General features: G+C 49.5%; 1 protein-coding gene across 1 annotated transcript; it reads right to left on the reverse strand.

Annotated features, from left to right (window-relative positions):
- Positions 1-10413: 10413 nt before the first annotated feature.
- Positions 10414-11994, reverse strand: ID3 (inhibitor of DNA binding 3). Its single transcript, XM_079926069.1, has 3 exons — positions 11653-11994; positions 11456-11538; positions 10414-10902 (listed from the first exon to the last, which is right to left on the reverse strand). The coding sequence occupies exons 1-2, from the start codon at positions 11950-11952 to the stop codon at positions 11479-11481; spliced, it is 360 nt and encodes a 119-aa protein (XP_079782195.1). The 5' UTR covers positions 11953-11994; the 3' UTR covers positions 10414-10902; positions 11456-11478.
- Between the last annotated feature and the right edge of the window lie 4997 nt (positions 11995-16991).

A 16991-nucleotide genomic window follows, 5' to 3' on the forward strand; every position in this document is an offset into this window, starting at 1 on the left:
CCGAAGCTGACAATTGCAGCAACTGGCCACCAGGGGGAAATCGTGCGCTGAAGACCTAATACCTTCCCAGGCCCTGGTTCCATGGTTAAGAATTCCGCTGAGACCTTACTTTCCCTGTGCCCAACCCTGTAATCAATGACATCTCACCAGTGCAGAACCTCACAGAACTAACCTTCTTGCAAAAGAAATAAGGTTTAGGCCTTAAACGCATCCAAGGCCCCTTTGACAACACCAGTTCTGGGAGGATGTATGTTGTGGGGAGCCCAGCTGTGTCCCATTTTGTGGTGGCAGTGGTGGGGGGTGGTGATTATCAGTAGTGCCCCTTCTGCTGGAGGCCGGGCTCCTGGAGCCACAGCTGCAGGGTGAAGGGTGGCAGGGAGGGCTTTGAAATTGTCTCCCTAGGGATTTCCATGGTTACAGATTGATGCCGGCAGACCACTAGGCTGGGTCCTTTATCTGTATTGTCTCGTGGGGAGACAATGGGCTTTAGGGATGGGGGGGCCCTCCATGCAGATCACTGCTGCAGCAGGGCCCTTGTGTGCCCTGCTCTGTGAATCTCCTGACCCCAGCTGCTGGGGCTGAGAGACTGGGGCATGGGGGTCAGCCTTGGCAATCACTCCTTGCTTTAGGGTACAACACTACTGCTGCAGAGACTTGGGAGAGGCCATCTTTCAGGCTCCAAGACAGCAAAGCTGCAGAGGCCACAGGGTGTTCAATAAAAAGCACACACTTTGGAGTCAGCCCTGATTATATCATGATTCTGACTTGGACAAGTTATTTTACCTGCCTGAGTCTCAGTTTCCTCATCTGGAAAGTGGGGGCAGCACCTGCTTTATAAAATTACTGTGAGGAAGCATTAAGCACAAAGCCTGGTGTCAAGATGCTCAGAGAGGACCTGAGCTCAGACGGGCTCATAGCATATCCGGGTCATAGGACCAGCTCTGTCACTCACTCTGTGGCTTTAACCAAGGCCCTTCTCCTCTCTGGGCCCTAGCTGCCCCATGTGTGACTTGGGGACTTTGAAAGGTTTGTCAAGGATGAGATGAAATGATGATAAGAAAATGCTTGGAAAGATAGAAATCAAACCCTGAACACACAACTCTGCCTCCCAGGACTTAAAGGAACTTGTAATATACAGCACATGATCATAGGGGGCATGTGGCACTTGGGTGAGTTGAATCTTTGGAGCTACGGCAGAAAAGGGAGATTATTTAGGAGGCGGGACATGCAGGGTCTCAGAATCAGGGAGTTATTCCAGAAAGATCTGCCACCCTGATTAACAAAAGAAACAAAAGCACAGAGAGGGAATTCCCTGGCGGTCCAGTGGTTAGGACTCCCTGCTTTTCATTACTGAGGACGCGGGTTTGATCCCCAGTGGGGGAACTAAGATCCCACAAGCCTCAGGGAACAGCCAAAAAAAAAAAAAGAAAAAAAGCACAGAGAACTGAAGGGACTCAGCTCTCTGCCACCCAGTTTAATCACCTTGTCCTGTCACCAGCTTCTTCTCCAAGGAAAGGGTGTGTCTAGGTGGAGAGGAAAGGAAGGAGTAAGGGAAAGTTATTGTCACTTATGGGACACGTTTAAATGAGGTTAAGTTGATCGTTAGCCCCATTTTATAGATAAGGAAACTAAAGATGGCTATTATGGTTATTCAACTGGATTGGCCAGCCAATGTATAAGACCCCAAAATAAAAATAATTTGCCTGCAGAATGGAAGACAGAACTTGCTGAAGGGAGAAGTAAAACAATCCCTTCACCTTTAAATAATCAGCAGAGGGACTTCCCTGGTGGCGCAGTGGATGGGACTCTGCGCTCCCAATGCAAGGAGCCCGAATTCGATCCCTGGTCAGGGAACGAGATCCTACCTGCATGATGCAACTAAGAGTTCGCATGCTGCAACTAAGGAGCCCACGTGCTGCAACTAAAGAGCCCACCTGCCACAACTAAGACCCGGTGCAACCAAATAAATACATATTTTTAAAATAAATAAATAATCAGCAGAGGGAATCAAAAACTTTTAAATGTCTATCACTCATCCTTCCATTAAGATGCACTTAGCCCAGAGTCTTGCACACAGTAAGTATTCAGGAAATGAAAGTTCTTATCACCACTACTGTTTTTATTAAATTTACTGCTACACATTCAATGCAGGGGATACAAAGGTAAATAAAACTCCCTCCTGTCTTTGAGGAATTCAGCCTAGTGAGAGGGAAAGGAAGGGTGCAAAAAATAATCTCTTACACCTGCTGGACTTTACAATGTACAAACCACTTTTACATGCACCATCTCACTGAATTCTCAAAACAATCTCATGAGGAAGGCATTTTTCCCATTTTAGAGATAAGGAAACTGAGGCTCAGTGGGCTCCAATGACTTGCCCAGACATTGTAAAATATGAATAAAAAAGGAAAGAAGATAGTTTTAGGAGGAAAACCACCTTTATTGGATTAACAGATGTGTTTAAAAAACAATAAAGAAAAACAAAGCAATAAAGTGTATTAATTATATAAGGTACAAAGACCATAATCCTGTTTTATTAAAGAATATAAAAAAGATACCTCTTACTGAGTTAAAAAACCAGCCAGGCTTTGAAGAACTCTCACTTATGGAGCAATGACTACGTGCCAGGCACTTTTTGTGCATTTCTCTAATCCTCACAGCAGCCCTGAAAGGTAGAAACGGTTAGCCCCCCTTCACAGATGAGAAGCCAAAGCTCAGAGAGGTGAAGCTAGTGCACAGCAAGGAGGGGAGAGAACGAGGACTGAGACCTGGGCTCTGATACTCAGGTTACCAGCTAGAGCCCGGGCTTCCTCCCAGGTCAGTTTTGCCAAGGAAATCTCCTGCTGAGGGGTGAGCACAGCTTCTTGTCTCCCTCCACAGAGCACAGTGAGTGGGAGGGAGGTGCAGGCAGCTCTCCAAGGTAAGAGGAAGCAGCACAGCACAGCATGGCCTTCTTCACAGTGTGTGTGCGTGTGTCTTCATGTATGTGTGTGTGTACACGCCCATGTGTGGCTGTGTGTGAAATTGGCTGGGCTCTGGGTCTCACAAAACCATATTACTTATCTGTACTTCTTCCTGAAATGTCAATTTTATTTTTTAAAAATTGAGACATTACGATTCTATATACAAGCACAGATGGCTATAGAATGTATGAGAACACACTGCACATGGTATGCTAAGATAAGGAATGACAGCTAGCATTTGGGGGGGTTCCTATTACGTGTCAAGCATTAGACTGAGAGTGCTATGTGTTAACTAATTTAATCCTCACAAAGTAGGGACTTTTATTATCCCCATTTTATAGGTGCAGACACTGAGGATGAAGGAAGCTAAGGAATTTGTCCAAGTTCACACTGCTTGTGGGGGACTGCAGGCACTCATAGGCATTTCAGTAGCCAAATATTGTACGTTCAATTGAAAGTTTACTAAAAGATTCACAGGGACTTCCCTGGCGGTCCGGTGGTTAAAACTCCATGCTTCCAAGGCAGGGGGGTGCGGGTTAGATCCTTGGTCAGGGAACTAAGATCCCACATGCTGCGTGGCAGGGCCAAAAAAAAAAAAAAAATCCAAAAAGATTCACAGATGAGGATGATGACGAGGAAGCAGGTGGGTCCTGCCCCACTAGATCTTGATAAAATTATAAGGGCTGACAAGTTCAAGCATCTCATCTGTGCCAGGTACTCTATCTCTGCTGTCTTATTTAATTCCTACAACAACCCTAGGAAAGAGGTACTATTGGGAGTTTCAGATGAAAAACTGAGGCTCAGAGAGGTGGTCACACAGCTAAGACATGGCAGAGACAGGTCTGTCTGATCACAGATCTCCTGCCACGTTCGGCCTCCAGGTCCTCTGGCCTCTGGGTCATGTCCTTCCTACCCCAAACCCCACACCCCCATTCTATTCTAAAAAGGGGTGCTTTCATGAGTAAGCTGGGCCTGGGTCTAAAGCTCTGTCCTTCCACCAGCTGAAAACACATTTGTCATGAAATAATTACAAATCCCAATAATGAGAAAGTAGTAGCTGGGCATGGACTGGGAGTGCGAAGATCTGGTTTTTAATCTCTAGGTCTGTGAGGGGGCCTTTCCCTATGACATTGGATGAGTTGCTTACCCCCTCTGGGACTCCAGTTTCTCCATCTGTGAAACGGGACTATTCCTAACTCCATCTGTGACTTACTGAGTGCCTCCATGTGCTGGCAGGCTTCTCAGTGCTTTACCTTTAGTTCCTCACTAAATACTCAGCAGGACTCTGTGGTGGCTCTGTGCTGGTTCTCTGAGGTTCAGAGAAGTAAAGGAGCTTGTCCAAGGTGGCAGAGCCTGGGAGTGGAGATGCTGGACTGCAGCCCTGCTTTTTAAGCCCCTGCACTATTCCTCAAGGCACCAAGCTGTCCTGCTGATCAGATACTCCTGTGGATATGTGAAAGGCCTCTGAAGAACACACATGCTAGACAGGCAGTGCTGAGATGCTGGGATTGGATTATGCCAACAATACTGCCACCCGGAAAGATGAGGAATCTGACAACCATACCCAGCAAGCTCTGCGGATGGCATCACCCAGGGCCTACCAAGTGCCAGGCGCTTTACATATGTTGTCTGCTTTAAACATCACAGCAGCCATCTAAGGCTCTGAGAGGATAAATAACTTACCTGTGATGGCATAGCTAATACGTGACAAAGCTAGGATTTCAGCCAGCATCTGTCTGATTCCCAAACTCACAGAAAGTACGGGAGGGCTGTGGGGTCTGGCTGAGGCCAATTCTGTGTGGCCATTGGTTTGTACAAAGTTAAAAGAACTGCAGGGAATTCCCTGGCGGTCCAGTGGCTAGGACTCGGCGCTTTCACTGCTGTGGCTCGGGTTCAGTCCCTGGCTAGGGAGCTAAGATCCTGCAAGCCGTGCGGCACGACCAAAAAAATATATAAAATTAAATAAAATTAAAAACTGCAGACATCAACACGACTGGATGTGGAAGCTATGTCGGAGACCTGGGCTCTGACACTTACTCCAGGGACCTTTGGCAGATCCCTTAATATCTGTGAGCCTCACAGGGGTGAAATGGAGGCAGTGCTCCGGTCTCACATTACCACATAGACTAAAATGCTGTGTACTAGTGAATGGCCTCTTTTGAACACTTTCTTGCTGCTGTCTTTGAATGTGGAGTCAAACTTTTCGAGGGAAATGTGATGGACAGGAGTCAGGACCAACATTTAGGTCCCTCAGGGCCCACCTGGATGAACCCTGGATGGAAGCTGGGATCAATCCTTCATGCATCTGGACCCAATGCAAGAACTGCCAGGGGCCCTGGTGGGGAAGAGACGTGTGTGAGCGGTGGTGGAGGGGACTGTCTTGACGGTCCCTAAGTACTTGTCTCCTCCCCCCAGAACCTATAGTGGCCGAGTACCCAGTGTCTTGAAATCTTTTCTTTTTTTTTTTAAATGCTAAAAATGGCATAGGCTGGAAACAAAACCAGGTTCAGGAAGAACCTGGATCGGTGAGCGGGCAGGTTATTCTGGGGAGTCTGCCTTGGGTACCCCCATTGCCACACAACACACACTTTTAGCCCCAAACTGACCAACGGCCAGCTGGCCAGCGACCACCTCGACTTAGGGTAATGAGTTCCATATGCTTCCATAAGAACCCAGCTGAGCTCTTCCCCAGCAGTTCTTAAAAAGTGTTCTCTCTCCTCCCTGGCTTCACTTGGCCACCCTTGTTTCATTTGCTCCTAATGAGGGCGCGAGGGAGGGGGCTGGGTGGCAATGACAAGGAGACAATGCTTTAGGGAGTCACCATTCCCTGACTTCACATTACCACATCCTCATGTGGGGGTCTGCGCAGTCCACCAGCCCCCAGCAGTCCCTCTGTGAGAGCTGTGTGATCCCTGAAGCCTCTCAGGGCCTCAGCTGCCCCACCTCTAAAGTGGGAGTAACAATCCTTGCTCTGGGGAGGCAGAGTATCACACGAAGTTTCCTAGATACAAAGTTAGGAGGCATGGGTTCGAGTCCTGTCTTTTTTTTTTGGCCAAGCTTGCAGGATATTAGTTCCCCCACCAGGGATTGAACCTGGGTCATGGTAGTGAAAGTGCTGAGTCCTAACCACTGGACCGCCAGGGAATTCCGTCAAGTTCTGTCTTGACCACGAGTTTGCTGTGTGTCCCTGAGCAGGCTCCTTCCCCTCTTGGGCCACATGTGTGACCTCTAAGGGTCCTTCCATCCCTGACAGCCTTTAGGTTTATGAACAAATGACAGAAAGGTACAGGGAAGAGCATCAACTTACCCGTTAAACATGGGTGGCTCCAAGGCCGGATCCCTTGGAAGCCCAAGGCCTCCCTGCCATGGCCAGTGTTACTGCCAGTCTGACCACGGTCTGGCCCGAGGAGGGTTTTGCCTCCAGGCTCTGGGACAAGGTAGGAGCAGGGTGGCATTGAGGACAGGGAGTGTCCCAGTTGGAAGGGCAGCTCCACAGCCTGGGTGATGCAGGGAGAGGCTATGGTCAGCCCCCAGCCATAGAGGGATATGAATCCGAGTTCAGAGAGCTACAGCGCCCCCTTCCCCTTATCTGGCTTACCAAAGGCAACCCCTAAATCCTGGTCTCTGGGTGACCTACTACCCTGATCCAGACTGTCCACTGATTCTACCCAAAGACTGACTCACTAGCCTTGGCCGATGATGCTATTCAGACTAACCCTCACACCCTGTCTATTAAGTCCAGCCACAGACTGACGGCTGCCAACTTCTACCCACACTATCTCCAAACCTTGCCAGTCTGGCTGAACCCCAATTCTGGCCACACTCTGACCCCTCACTCTACTTTCAGACTGACCCTTGATTTCGGTCACAAAGTGACCCCCTGACCTTGCCACTGACTGACCCTTAACAGCAGAAATAATCAGAGAACAATTAAATGCTAAACTCCAAGTGAAATAGACAGGGAGGAGAGTCGGGCGGGGTGGGGAGGGAGACTGGGCGGAGGGCAGAGGCTTGGCGGAGGGCACAGGCTTCCCGGAGGACCCTGGTGGGCCTGGGGCCACACTCGGAAGGTCGGAGAGGCCTTGTGCGGGGCACGTCGCAGGCGCTCGAGGAATGCGAGTTGCCTGAAAGAATGAAGGAAGGAAGGAACGGGGTGCGATCCAGGGCGGCAGCCCGGCCCGGGCAAAGCTGCCGAGGCAGGAAGCGGGGTGGGGGCGCGCCGAGGCTGCAGCGGCCCAAGCGCAGCTGGGGGCAGCGGGAGAGCAGTCGGGTCAGCAACTCCGCTGGGTGGGGGGCCCCCCAGGCCGGGAGGCTGGGAACCGGGAGGCCGCGCTGCTGGCAGAGTGGCTGGGGCGCCGCGAGGCTCCGGATGGGCTGGGAGCCCCGCCCGCAGGCTGCGGAGGGAGCCGGAGCCAGAGCGGAGCCAGCGCTCAGACATCCGGGCGCCAGCGAACACCTGCGAGCGGCCCCCAGGGCCCGCGGGGGGAGCGCGGGTCGTCAGGCTGGGGGCGGGGCCAGCTAGGCTCCGCCCAGCCGGGCTCTGGGCCACGTGGGCCGAGGCTCCGCCCCTGCCCCGGCGCAGAGAAGAGGCTGCGGGGAACGCCTCTCCCAGCGGAGCAGGGAGCGGGCAGAGCGGACCCGGAGGCGCAGTTCTGCGAGAAAGAGAGAGCGAAAGGAGGATTTAGGATGTAGCCTGGGGAATGGATAAGAGTGGTAGCCGTGAGAGGTGATGAGACCGGGAAGACAGATAATTAACGGTTGTCCGGCACATCCACAGCTAAGGAGAGCTGTAACTGGTTTTCTCGGAAAGGGCACCGTCTCCGGTGTCACAGGCATGAATTTGAATCCCTGCTTTGTTACTTAGGAGCCGTGTGGCCACGGGCAAGTTACTTCGCCTGTTCTGAACCTGTTTTTTTATTTACACAGTAAGAATCTCTTCCAAAAGTCCGTTTGTCAGAGCTGATGCAATAGTGAACTGTAAGACTCAGTTAATAGTGAATCTTGTATTTTCAGGGAGCCTGGTAGACGCTTTACGCATGTTATTTTTAATCCGAACCACACACCTGCAAAGGGAGTACCATCATCCCATTTCACAAATAAGAGGGAGACCTGGGGCGGGCTTATGTCTTTCATTCAGCAAGCACTTACTGGGGACCAAATATGTGCCAGGTAAAGGGAATGGTGAGGGGAAAAAATTGGCCTGAAGTAGAAGTAAGAACATGGACTTCGAAGCTAGATGGTGCTGGATGGTGGCTTGCTGTGGCACTTCCTTGCTTTGTGACCTGGATCAAGTTAATCAGCCTCTCTGAATCTGTTTCCTCTGTAAAATGGGAATAATGATACCCACTTTGCTAGGTTGTGGTGAGGATTAGAAAAAATTAAGATAAAATAGAGCCTGGCACCTGGTAGGCATTTGATAGGTGTTTATGACAGAAGACAACTATCCTCTCTGAGTTTTCTCACCTAGGGCCAAATTGCTTTCACTCCCTAATGACTAATGAATTGGTGTGCTGGTTTCGGCTTTTGTCCCAGCCACCTGATCAGCTCAGTCTTGGAGGACCTTACAGGCAATTTCCTTGGAATTAGCTTAATAATACCTTGTAGGTGTGTGATGCATTTCAAAGAACTTTCCCACCATTATCTCTGTCCAGGGAGGCAGCAGTACAAGAACGACCAGCTGCTGAGCAAGGGAGGAGAGAGGCTTTGAGAGGTGAGGTGTCTTGCTCAAGCTCACATGGCAGATGAGCGATTCAGCTCTTCCCAGCCTTCCACAGTCCCACAACTTCCAAGCAGGAAGCAGCATACTGTGGCAGAAGGGGCACAGGACGTTGAGTTCAGTGCCTGGCTTTACTGCAATTAATGGTGTAATGTGGGGCCGGGTGCCTCAGAACTGTTTTCTCAATATCAGCAGTCTCATATAGGTGTGGAAACTGAGGCTGAAGAGACGCAGTTGCTAGCTTGCAGTCCAACTGCTAGTATGTGGCAGACAAGGATTTGCACCCTTGTGTGGCTGACTCCAGAGCCAGCAGAGGACACCGAACAAATGATCCAAGGTAGACCCAGCCTGGGTCTTGTACTTACTTGGTTTGAAGCAAGAGTTCCTCACATGGGGTGTGAGGGCTTCCCAGGGCATTGGAGGTATGCTATTGCTCGGCAAAGTTTGTGTGTGTATCTTCTGAAGAGAGCATTCATACCTTACATCAGATCATCGGAGAAGACCAGGAAACAGGTTAAGAACATTGGTCAGCTAGGAGGGTGGTTTGCAGAGACAAAGGTTGCCTCCTCTCCACATGCCCCTGTTCGCCCCTGAAAGCTCACCAGGGTTAAGGCATGAAGGTGGGTGATGACGTGACCTGTTTGTTATGAAATATTGAAGTAACTCATGCCAGTGGCCAACACACATGTGAGATCATATCATAAACAGGAGTCTAGAGAGGCCAGGTGCCTGGTGGAACCCACCTGGGGAAGTGCCAGGTGGGGGCAAAGGTGGCATGGTTTGGGAGTCTTGCCCTCTGCCTGACTCTCAGGCCTGGCTCCATGGAATAGCCAGTCTCAGACCCTGCTCCCGTCCACTACTGTCATAGTCACTGTAGTTAAGGTTAAAATCCCATCTCTGCCTCTCAAGGGGTTGTGTGAACCTGGCTCCAACCCATTATCCATGAGTCTCAATTTTCCATTTCTGAAATAGGGCTAAAGATGCTTACAGAATAGGCTCCCAATGGAGATGTTATGAGAAGGATATACCAGAAATAAGGGCTGTAGGGCCTCTTCCTCAAATTCCCAGTCTAGGCTCAGAGTCTTCAACTACCTGCTGGTAGAGGGATTTGTTCCCATATTTCCCAACCAGCACCAAAATCCTTCTGATCAGAGTGGCTGAGGATTTGAGGGAAGAGACCCCTCTCCTATTTTCTCCAACTTTGAAAGCCCAAGAGAAAATTAAAACAGAGAACATGAAGAGGGAAATGAAACCAAGCCCAATGATCCATTTATTCAATTCTGAAATGGGTCTATCAACCACCAACCCTTCCTGGGCACCAGGTGAGGCTTCTCTTCCACATCCCCTGCTAGAAAGACATCATGAATAATTAATGGCATTGAAGAAGACAGCCATCTGCTAGTTAGCAAAACAGCTCTCAAAGTACCTAACAACTGAGACTCAGGAGACCCGATTTCTATCCTGAGCCCCCAACTTGCTGGGTGAGCTTGTGCCAGTCACTTCCCTTCTCCAGTCTTCCCTCACTTGTTAAATGAGACAGGACAAGGCTCTTCTTTGCACCCAATGGATGTGGGGCTCCCCCCCTTCCCCAGCCTTAGCTGGGTATTCTCCCATCTCCCTTTTAAGGGAATAAGCAAGTTTGCTTTCCCCAAGCTCCAAGACATTAATTTAGTCCCCCTAAATTCAGTCTTGTGCGAAAGTGTTAGCATTAAGGAATCAAATTACATATACAAGTGTTTAAAAACCGTTTATTATGCAAAATGTTAACTTTTATAAAAAGTTTAATATACATCGCATGGTTACAGAAAGTCACCTTCCTGCAAAAAAGGTACAAAAGCTAAATACTCTATTATAGAGTTCATAATCAGGGCAACAGAGCCTTTCTCCAAGGAGACCAGAAGACCAGCTCTACCGCTGCCTTGCCAGAGTTTGGAGAGCAGCCAGCCCCGCCCCCCATACACCTCCACACACTGAAAGACAGTCTTTAAACTTGGGGGTGGGGTGAGGGCTGGGGGAGGTTGCCCAGCTGGTGCCCAGAGCTAGCTCTGGCTCTTTAGGCCACCCAAGTTCACAGTCCTTCGCTCCCGGGCGCAGGTCCAGCCTCGAGGCAGGGGTTTGGGGAAGTCAAGTGGGCAGGGCGAGGTGGGGGCCCATCCATGCCCTCGGGCTTCCGGCCGTAGAGGGTCCCGGGTCCCAGGCGGAACGGGCGCCAGCACCTGCGTTCTGGGCGGGGGAGGAAAGAAGACCAGGGAGCCGTCAGTTTCCGCCGAGCGCGCCGAGGCGGGGGCCGGCCGCAGACTGGCCGGCGCCAAGGAGGAAACTTGGTCTCTACCTCCAGCTGATAACTCCGCGCCCCACGCTGCCCCCACCCAGTTGGCGCCAAAGGACCACAGGCGGAGCTTGCACCATCCCTCCCTCTTGGAATTAACACTAGCTGGGAGGGGGCTGAAGAAAACACGGATCCTTTAAGGACTCCAAGCTACAAACAGACTGGCTATTTTATTTAGTCGGACCCGCGCCTACTTTCTCGCGTCTTTGGCCACTAGGGAAGGCAGGGACACCGTGTGTTTAAGGTTGAAATGAACACTGGATGGGAACTGGTTCCGTCATTCATTTGATGTGACCACGGGCAAGTCACTTGCACCTCTCTGGACTCGGTTTCCCTAAACCGAGGGGGCGCGGTAATCCCTTAAAAGGCCTACCAACTCTAGGATTTGCCATTTAAGCACCAGCTGCCCTCCCTTCCCCGCCCCCGGGAGAAGGCGTGGATACTCACCTGGAGGCGCCAGGACGTCCAGGTCAGTGGCAGAAGCTCCTTTGGTCGTTGGAGATCACAAGTTCCGGAGCAAGCTCAGCTGTCTGAGAGAAGGAAAACGGGAGAGTTATGCACGGCGCTAGGAAGTTCTAAGGGTCCCGCAGCATCCCTGCCCTGGAGCTCAGCCCCGCCCCTGCTCCAAGCACGCCCACGCGCACCTGGATGGGAAGATGCGGGCCGTCTGGGGGTCCAGGAGCGGGCTCGGCCAGGACCACCTGAAGGTCGAGGATGTAGTCGATGACGCGCTGCAGGATTTCCACCTGGCTAAGCTGAGTGCCTCGCGGGACTCCGGGTACCAGTTCCCGCAGACGCGAGTAGCAGTGGTTCATGTCGTCAAGCAGGCTCAGCGGCTCCTCAGCTGCCGGGCTCTTGCCGCGGCCCCGCGCGATGGCCAGGCTGCGTTCCGACAGGCAGCACACCGCCTCGTAGCAGCCGCGCACCGGGCTCAGCGCCTTCATATTGAGGAATGAGGTTGGAAGTGCCGAAAGAAGAAAAAAAGCCAAAGAACCCCTTGAGCAGCTAGCAACGCGCGCACTCTCACGGAGGACCGCAGTTATAGAGCCCGCCTGGAAGGCACGCCCCTTTATGCAAAACAGCCCGCCTTGGCCCCGCCTCCGTCGACCCTGGGCGTTCACAGCCCGGGTAAATTGCAAACAGGCTTCCTCTGGCGGGTCTGACGCCGAATACCGCGGAGCCGCGGATTCAAAGAATGAGGAAGCGCTGATACAGAGGAGAGGCGGGCCTCTTTGCCAGAAAGGATTTAAAAAATCACTTAAAACCATTAACTTTAAGAATTTGCCTTTTCCTGGCAGCGCCCCAGATCTTAGAGCTCCTCTGCCCCCTGCCAGTCCACCCACAGCCCAACACTGGTTCGAACTCACAGTCCTCCGAGGTCGTAAATCCCCGAACAGCAAAGAAGCTTTTTTTTTTTTTTTTTTTTTTGGTAAGCAAAAGATTTTTCAAGGGAAACTTGTAAGGAATTAGTGCCGCCTTGTTCCCCAATTTGCTGTTCGTCTGACCTCCAGACTCACTGGCGTCAGGAATTATCTTGTGACCAGAGGGGAAAAAAATTAATTGCGGTGAAGCTGAGGTTACAATGAAGAAAACAGATTTGGGCTAGGCGCTGAGATTGCAGAAGGAGGAGGGGAAGGGGGTTTGAGCAAAGAACACTATTTATTTGAGCAACAGGGGGAAAGAAAAAAAAAAGAAGACAGCAGCCTGAATCGTGCTTTTTGCATGGGGAAGGAAGAGAGCTCCCATTCTCTGGCCCCATGCACTCCATAAGGAGCCAAATATATGCCCAGTTATATTTTGGAAGTGAGTTTGATTAGAAGTTTGGACAGGGTTTTGAATGGGGGTGCAGAAGGGATGATTTCTAAATAACCTTTTTAGGAGCTCCCGTTAGGTCAGCAAATCTCTTTTTAACTCTCACTTCTCCCTTCCCCCATTCTCCACACACCTCTATGCGGAAAACAATAGTTTGGTAATTTCATCACTCTATTGTCTATCCCTCTCTGCTATGGAAGGGCAGGCCACCTGGACTGGATTATTCTTACCCTTGCTGAAATGGCTCCAGCTCTATCTGAGAGTCCAGGAAAGGGACCAGGGGACAGGCAAGTAAGCCCCGTATCGCAACGGGACATTGCATTCAGTATTCTTTGCTTGTCATCTTGTCATTTCCAAGGACTTTTGGGAATCTGCAGCCTCAGAATGCTGGTTTCCATCATGGAACTGGCCAGGTGGGATCCCCCAATGGTTGCTTCCTTAATCAGTCAGTTGGTAAATATTTATGGAGTCGCTTCACATAAAACAGTGGCTCCTGCTCTCAAGAATCTCACAATTTGGGGAGACAAGATTAACACAGGAAACAATTAAGAGTTCTATAGTATGTGGCACTGATTAACAGGACAATGGGAGCTCAGAGCTAGGAGAGTCTCAAAATAGTCATAGTAAAAAGGACACTGGACTGGGAATTAGGAGTCCTAGATTCAACATGCCAGCCTTGCCAATAATTTGTCATGTGATCTTGAACAAGCCCAGGTACCCTGGCCTTAGTCACCTTGTGAACAAAATGGGGAAATGGTGCTAAGTGATTATTTAAAATCCTTTCCAGCTCTAGAAGTCTAATGCTTTATGAAATTTGGACAGGCAGGTGTGGGATGGTAAAGGGTACAGAAAGGAGTTATAAAATATTTCCAAGGTCACACCACAAGTAATGGTAGAGCCAGCCCTGAATCCTTATTCTTTGCTATCATACCACAGGACTCTGTGTCCCAAGAAAGAGTTGAAAGACTTCTTCCTGAAATATAAATGTTTTCCAGGACAGGCTCTATGGTATAAGAAAATATCCCATGAATGGACAGATCAGTCTATATAGGCTACAGATGTCAAGTGAAGAGCATGCCAGCTATTTGGTCTTGGGAAGGGAATATGGTGGCTATGCGGACTCCTGAATGACCAAATAAAAAACACTTTTCTGTCACGCAGACTTCCGTGGTTTGTGCAAAATAGTCAAGCCCATGTTCTGGAAAATATCATGGCCTTCAGAGCTAGGCAGATTTATGTTCAAATTCCCATTCTTTTTTTACTAATAATGTGAACTTTGGGTAAGTCACCTCTGTGCCTCAATTTTCCAATTTATAAAATGGAGCTAACTAGACCTACCTCATTCCTTCAACAAATAATTACTAAACGCCTCTTCTCTGCAAGGCGCTTGACATACTCTCTCCCTCACATCCATTAGTCTCCTTGGTGCCCGAGGACCCAGCAAGTGGCCGGTTGAGTGGTCTGTGCTCAGTCCATAGGACCACACAGATTCCCCTCTCTCCTTTTCCCTCCCCCATTACTACCCACTGCTGCCTCAGGCTTGTGCAGCCATTTGCAAAGCACCTTCACATTATCTCCCAAGATGCTTTCAGGGTGAAATGCCCATGAGCTGGGTGACATAGGCAGGAGAGGGATGCCGGGATCAGCAAGCAGAATTCTGTCCTGGTCATGTCAGTAACTTGCAATGTGGCCTTGGAAGAATTTCTTTCCTTCCTGGGCTTCATTTTCTGTAAAATTGAGGGAGGGGGAAACAAATGACCTCTAAGAGTACTCTCCAATGTAAGATTCTAATTCTGAAAGAAATGGGTTACGGTTGAGAACACTGAATAAAGTTTGAGCCCAAAAGACTTCTTTTTCCCAACAGCGGACTGGAGGGCTAGCTCAGGCCTTCTGCAACTTGTTTAGCGGTGGTGGGGCCTCAGTCTCTTATTCCAAATGCCTCTGAACTTTCTGTTCCCAGTTCTGCTCCTTTTACCAGCTTTTTCCCCCCTCTTGCATTTTTTATTTTTATGAAAGGATGTCATTAAGGCTTTTGTCTGCGCTGTTTTTGTTTCAGAACTTTTCTCACAATCCTATTTTTTGTTGAGGAATCCGCTCCTTTGCCCAGCTGTGGGTCCCGGTCCCACAGCTGTGTTGATCTAAGACTCAGCCCCAGACAGCCTGGCGCCAGGGTGGGACGTCATGCGTTCACACAGGGATGCGTGTCCCAGGCAACCTTTCCTCGGGCAGTCACCGGCCGGCGACTGCCGTCCCCACCAATGAGCGTCCGACAGCCGAGAAAGGGGAGGGGTCTGCGCCGCCCCGACCCGCAAGCGGCTTGTGAATTGCAGATGCTGAGAACTTGATAACGTTCTTGAATTGGGGCCCTTTAAAGTCTTTTTTCCTTCTATCTCTTTTAGTTCTTTCTTTTCTTTCTTTTGTTTATTCTCTTTCTTGCCACCTTCTGCCTTTATCTATATATGTTTATAAGTTTTCGTCTTCTTCCTTTTTTAACTATCTCCTCCCAGTGTCAGGAATCATTTTGTAAGCATTTCCAGGAACTGAATCTTTCTTTGCCAAAATTAAAAAAAAAAAAAAAAAGAAGAAGAAGAAGAAAAGGAAAAAAAAGTCAGTGTTGTGCTCTCTGATTTTTTTAAGAGTTGGCAGAACTATTAAGTTATACTGCTTTGTCTTTAAAATTTTGAAAAGTGGTCGGGGGTCTCTGAGCTGTCGATTTCAAAGCCAAAATAATGATGATGAGAATTGCAGATGTCTTTTTGCCTAAACTGAGCTTCTATCTACTTGTCTACCTTTCTATTTTTTGCCATTAATGTTGAAAGTGGGGATCAAGGGAACTTCCAAATCTTGCCCAAGGTTACTCTGGATGTCAGTTGCTGACATGTAGCCAGGACCCAGACCTCCCCCTCATTTGGCTTCCTGTCCATTCTGCCCTCTAACTCTCCTTAGCATTAGGGTGGTCTGCTGTAGTCTCAGGACATCCCCAGATGCTGCAATTTTTAATATGTAACTGTTGGCTCACAAAGTACATGTAAAGGTGTGCGGAGGACTTCCCAGCCATACACTTAGAACATACCCCTTCTCCTCCCCCAAGCAAGGCTAGACCTCAAACTACTGCTTGAGACTCATGTGATACAAGAAGAGCACGGGGAATTCAGAATCAAGGCTCAAACCCTTGGATGGACTACTTATTCTTCCCTCTGCCTCAGTTGTCTCCTTGTAAAGTGGGGTGAAAAATAATATCCACCGACCTTATTTACAGCTGGGAGGATCAAGAGGACAAGGGATGGAAAGTGTCGTAGGAACCAATTAGTTATTTTCATGTGCTATGATGTGATGTAGCCCCTGGTGAGTGAGATAGGTGGTACCAAGTGAGCTTAATGGTTCCTGCTGAGTCTGGTCTCAGGAACATGTGAAATACTGCAAAGGGGACTATGGTGAGCATCTGGATCTAAGGCATGAGTCCTTATAGGAATGGGGATTTCAGGGGCCTCCAAGATGGGCTACTCTACAGTTCAAAGGTCTTGGTGCCGCCACTGCCGCTGCCACCACCACCATCATCATCATCATCCTTCATTGAATCTTAACTATTTACCAAGTCCCACTTGCCTTCTCATACATTATCTCATTGACCCATTTTATGCACCAGGAGACTGAGGCTCAGAGAGGTTAATGTGCTTGCCCACAGTCACATGCTAATAAGTTGCAGATCTAAGATTTGCACCCAGGTCTGCCTGTCTCAAAACTTTTGTCCTTCTGTGTTTATGCTTTTCCTTCTGCCCTTTCAAGGGACCTCCTAGGAAGGTAGTTTGGACCTGAGAGGGTTTTATTCCACCGGATAGAGAAAAGCAAGGGGGGGCATGCATTTGGTTGGAAGACAGACACCAAGGTATTAGGAAATTTCTTCTAAGTAGGGAGACTCAGAGAGCATTGGAAATTTCTTGGAAATTTTTCCCCCCCTGAAAAACCTTCCTGTCCATGCTTTCAGGGATGTTTATTCTTAAACAAAGTGCAGGCTGACTACTCCTGTTTTTAGGAGTCAACTTGGGAGTTGAGTTTCCTCCCTCTCTCCTTCTTTCAACCCAAAGCCAGACTAGCTTGGTCCAGCCATACCACCCTGAAGTTAACTAACCCCTTATGTCAGCAGGTAGGCAGTGACCATGGGATGTCCAGG

The sequence above is a fragment of the Stenella coeruleoalba genome (genome assembly GCF_951394435.1).
Source record: "Stenella coeruleoalba genome assembly, chromosome: 1".
Lineage (NCBI taxonomy): Eukaryota > Metazoa > Chordata > Mammalia > Artiodactyla > Delphinidae > Stenella > Stenella coeruleoalba.

Excerpts from the sequence above, each read along its gene's own strand:
- ID3 (XM_079926069.1), bottom strand. The coding sequence starts at position 11,952 with ATGAAGGCGCTGAGCCCGGTGCGCGGCTGCTACGAGGCGGTGTGCTGC. Across the intron at positions 11,539-11,652 it reads GCCCGCATCTTCCCATCCAG|ACAGCTGAGCTTGCTCCGGA; the intron begins GTGCGCGTGGGC and ends TCCTTCTCTCAG.